This window comes from Denticeps clupeoides, unplaced genomic scaffold (assembly GCF_900700375.1).
Source record: "Denticeps clupeoides unplaced genomic scaffold, fDenClu1.1, whole genome shotgun sequence".
NCBI classification, from domain to species: domain Eukaryota; kingdom Metazoa; phylum Chordata; class Actinopteri; order Clupeiformes; family Denticipitidae; genus Denticeps; species Denticeps clupeoides.
The window spans coordinates 16,457-20,000 of NW_021629883.1; the positions used below are offsets into that span (position 1 = coordinate 16,457).

The window sequence follows — 3,544 nt, forward strand, 5'->3', positions numbered from 1 at the left end:
CTGGTTGACGTTTTAGGTGACAGCCACCCAGCAACTCTCTATTCACACACAGACACACACACACACACACACATTGCAGCATCTTTTCCAGCCAGTTATGTTATGTTTTTCAAACGGTCCAAAGTTGGGACTCAACATGGGTCTTATTTTACATTATAGAACAAAACTGAAGAAATAATCCACGTCAGGTAATGTAATAAAAGTAAAAAAGTTGGCTTTTACTGTGATGGCCACATTTCACACTTTCTTATCTTTCACGCATGCTAATGAGCATCTCATCAAGCGGCTGACGGTGAGACAATAGTGAACAAAGCCGCCGTGATTCATCAAACAAACTGTTCACTTTCGCCTCATACGAATATTCAAAATGGCTCCACCGGAGTCTCCAGAACCACCAGAGTCGGCTGTCCAGACGATTGACTGCCAGTGAATATATAATATTATGATTTTTCATTTTCATTTGGCAACCATGCAGTGCAAAAAACAGAAATGATGTGTACAGTGCGTGTCTGAGTATGTATATGCAGAGGATATATAGCACAGACAACGCTGTTCAAAAACAATCACACTTTATTTAAAGGCAGTTTATAAAAAAAACATCATAAAAAAAGGTATGAAAACTTGGTTTGATAACAGTTTTTATATAAAAAGTGTTCATACTGGAAGCTAATACAAAAAGGCAGCAATAACACATTTATTTTACCTACAGTGTTTCTGCGGGGCCGCAGAAGTAGTATTTCAGATGCTGTTTGTAGAAAATGCAATAAAAAGGCAACTAATTATATATATATATATATATATATATATATATATATATATATATATATATATATATATATATATATATATATATATATATATATATATATATATATATTAAAAAAACAGCCATTAAAGTGTTCTAGAAGAAATACAAAATTAGAGATTTTCCCCAGATTGTCATAAAACATAACAAGTGTTTGTTAAATTTTTGGAGAGAAATTGTTCTCCACGTCAAGTGCCGTTTTGTCACTAAAGCTCCATTTTGATTGAAGTTAGAATACAAAATGCTTGTAAAATTTCAGACATTTTTTTTTGTTCAATTACATTCTTCTTTGCTCGAATAACACCTCTGTTCATTACAATTTTAACACTTTGCTGAGCTAGCCTGTTCCCAGCGGCCACGGTCCAACGTAAACGTACATTTATCATAATTGGACGCGTTTCCGTTGCTGTTTTGCGTTATTTGAACTACGGAGTAAAGAAACACATTTCTTTTAAGAACCTGCTCCATGTTTTGTCCATCACTGGTTCACTGCAATTTTTCAAACCTCTTCAGTATCGACAATTTAAAAAATAAAACGGGGCATCAACTGTAAATGTTCAGGTCTGGTTCTGAATACGTCGAAACATTTCAACACATCCACAGAACGGGAATTCCGGTGGGAATGTTGGCAGTGCCCCTGTAAACTGACTTATGAAAGTGTCGGGAATGGCTCACTGTAATGCACCTGGAAATGTCGCAGTTGAAATACGTAGGTTCCATGCTCACGCGGTCAGCGTGAACATCCCAGTAATGCTAGAAGGACACAGGACAATGAGCGTGTAAGCATGAATACAGACACGCCATCCGCAGACGGGCACAGACCGAAATACTTGAGTCAAACACTGCTGACGAAGCCCCTCGTAGTCATTAAAAATTGATAAAATAATAAATTACTGTGTTCGATCTTTATATTAATATTCATAGTCACATCAGCCCGTCCAATATGAAGAATTATTAAAACCCATTTATAATACAAAAAATAGAATACAAAACAGTGATATATAAAAAAAAACAAATATATAAAAAAAAACAGACAAAACACGAAGTTCTTTGGTTGGTTGAAATCCAACAAGTAGATCGATAGAGTAACCAATGGCGTAGCGCCTCTCCCAAATGTTGTACCACAACAATGAATGTCCAGTCTGCCTTGTGAAATGAAACCAGGTTCGGAGTGTCTCAGTCGTCCTGCTCCGTCTACATCACCAGCGTGCGGGTGCTGAAGGCGTTGAGGTATTTGTGCGTCTGGTCCTCCGCCTTCCCAGCAACCACCTGCTCCCAAACGTTGAACTGCTGGGGGGGGGGGAGAACAGTCAACCTTCGGCTGACGACGTTCTTCAGTGGAGAACCGTCTCCTGCCGATGGACTCACCTGCAGGTGGCCCCTCAGGTTCCTGTGTCCATCTTCAGTCTTCTCAGAGCCTGGCAGCATGAGCACAGAGCTGGTCAGCAGGTCCTGAGAGGAACAGGGGAAGGTGTGAGATGGTGTGAGGCAAAGCGAGACAGCTCAGTGAGGTGCAGGAGGTGTCACACGTTGCAAGAGGACATTGTGGGGACCAAAATGACAGATGCAACGTTTCATCTCAGTCTGCTGTTTTTTCGTAGATGCGATTCTGCTTAGTCGCCCAGAATCCAATGAGTCAACACATCAAGTTCTGAGAAGTCAAACTGCTTCTCCTCCACTTCTACTGTTCCTCTGCATCTGCAGTCTGGTGGGTCGGTCACTAGTGGGGCTGATACGAGACCCGTGGTCCATGCGGGTGGAGGAGAAACCAGGCGGCGCGAGGAGGACGCGGGATCCTGGACTAGAAGGATGTGCTCGTGTTTCGCCCACGAAACCCAACACGCCGCCCGATGCAAATGCGGAAAGGTGAGACCCAGCGTTCCATGGAAGACTCACCGGGGCGTCGTGAGGGTGGGCGTGGCCACTTGTGGGAAAGAGCTCGGCTTGAAGGTCTGAACCCTCCCACTGCAAACACGGGCTTCTCTCACACGCAGAGTCGACCTGCAGAACACACGCCAGACACTTGCTACAGTACACACGTAGAAGTGTGTGTGTGTGTGTGTGTGTGTGTGTGTGTGTGTGTGTGTGAGCCCCAGGGGCTTCTCCAGGCCGTAACGTAACACTGCAGGCTACAGCGCGCCGGAAAGTCCAGGGCTTCCTGCTCCACTCTACCTCCTGCTTGATCTTCTTGAGGGGGGGCATGTCGTGCGGCGGGGGTCCCGAGGAGACCTCGCACTCCACCGGCTCCTGCTTGATGCCGTCCAGGCCCCGGTTGTCCAGGGGCGGGCTGTGGCTCTGGAAAAGGCCGCCGGAGAGTGAGTGGCCATTTTATATACGGACGCGCACGCGCGCATTTACACACACGGCGGCTGCTCACCCTCTTCAGGGGCCCGAATTTAAGGTCATGCAGGGCCAGTGCGGTTTTAAAGGGGGTGGGGGTGCGTGGGGACAGCTCCATTATGGACCTCCTGAGATTGGGGGTCCTGAACCTGGAACATCAGGACGGAACGAGAGCGGAAATCAGCGCCAGACGGGCAGAAGTGCAGCAGAATACGCGGCAAACGCAGAACTTGCGTACATGTCGTTCTCCTTTTGGCCGGAGAGGGCGTGGTCGCGATGCAAGGGCGTGGCCATCAAGGGCTTCTGGGAGCACACGGAAGAGGGGGCCACTGCGTCATGGTCGGGGCTCCCCGGCGTCGCGGACGGGTTAAAAAACTGCGGAAAACACAACCAGGTCAC

General features: G+C 46.1%; 1 protein-coding gene across 3 annotated transcripts in view; it reads right to left on the minus strand.

Annotated features, from left to right (window-relative positions):
* Nucleotides 1-867: 867 nt before the first annotated feature.
* myb (v-myb avian myeloblastosis viral oncogene homolog) overlaps nt 868-3,544 on the minus strand; it is a 6,847-nt gene continuing 4,170 nt past the window's right edge. The window contains exons 10-15 of one of the 3 annotated variants that reach the window (XM_028966813.1): nt 3,384-3,520; nt 3,183-3,294; nt 2,978-3,100; nt 2,702-2,806; nt 2,174-2,257; nt 869-2,095 (exon numbers count right to left, since the gene is read on the minus strand). In XM_028966813.1, coding sequence (XP_028822646.1) covers nt 2,000-2,095; nt 2,174-2,257; nt 2,702-2,806; nt 2,978-3,100; nt 3,183-3,294; nt 3,384-3,520 — 657 coding nt within the window. In that variant the 3' untranslated portion in view covers nt 869-1,999. Of the gene's footprint in view, nt 2,096-2,173; nt 2,258-2,701; nt 3,101-3,182; nt 3,295-3,383; nt 3,521-3,544 lie in introns of all 3 variants that reach the window. The other 2 variants (XM_028966812.1, XM_028966811.1) reach the window with 2 other exon arrangements.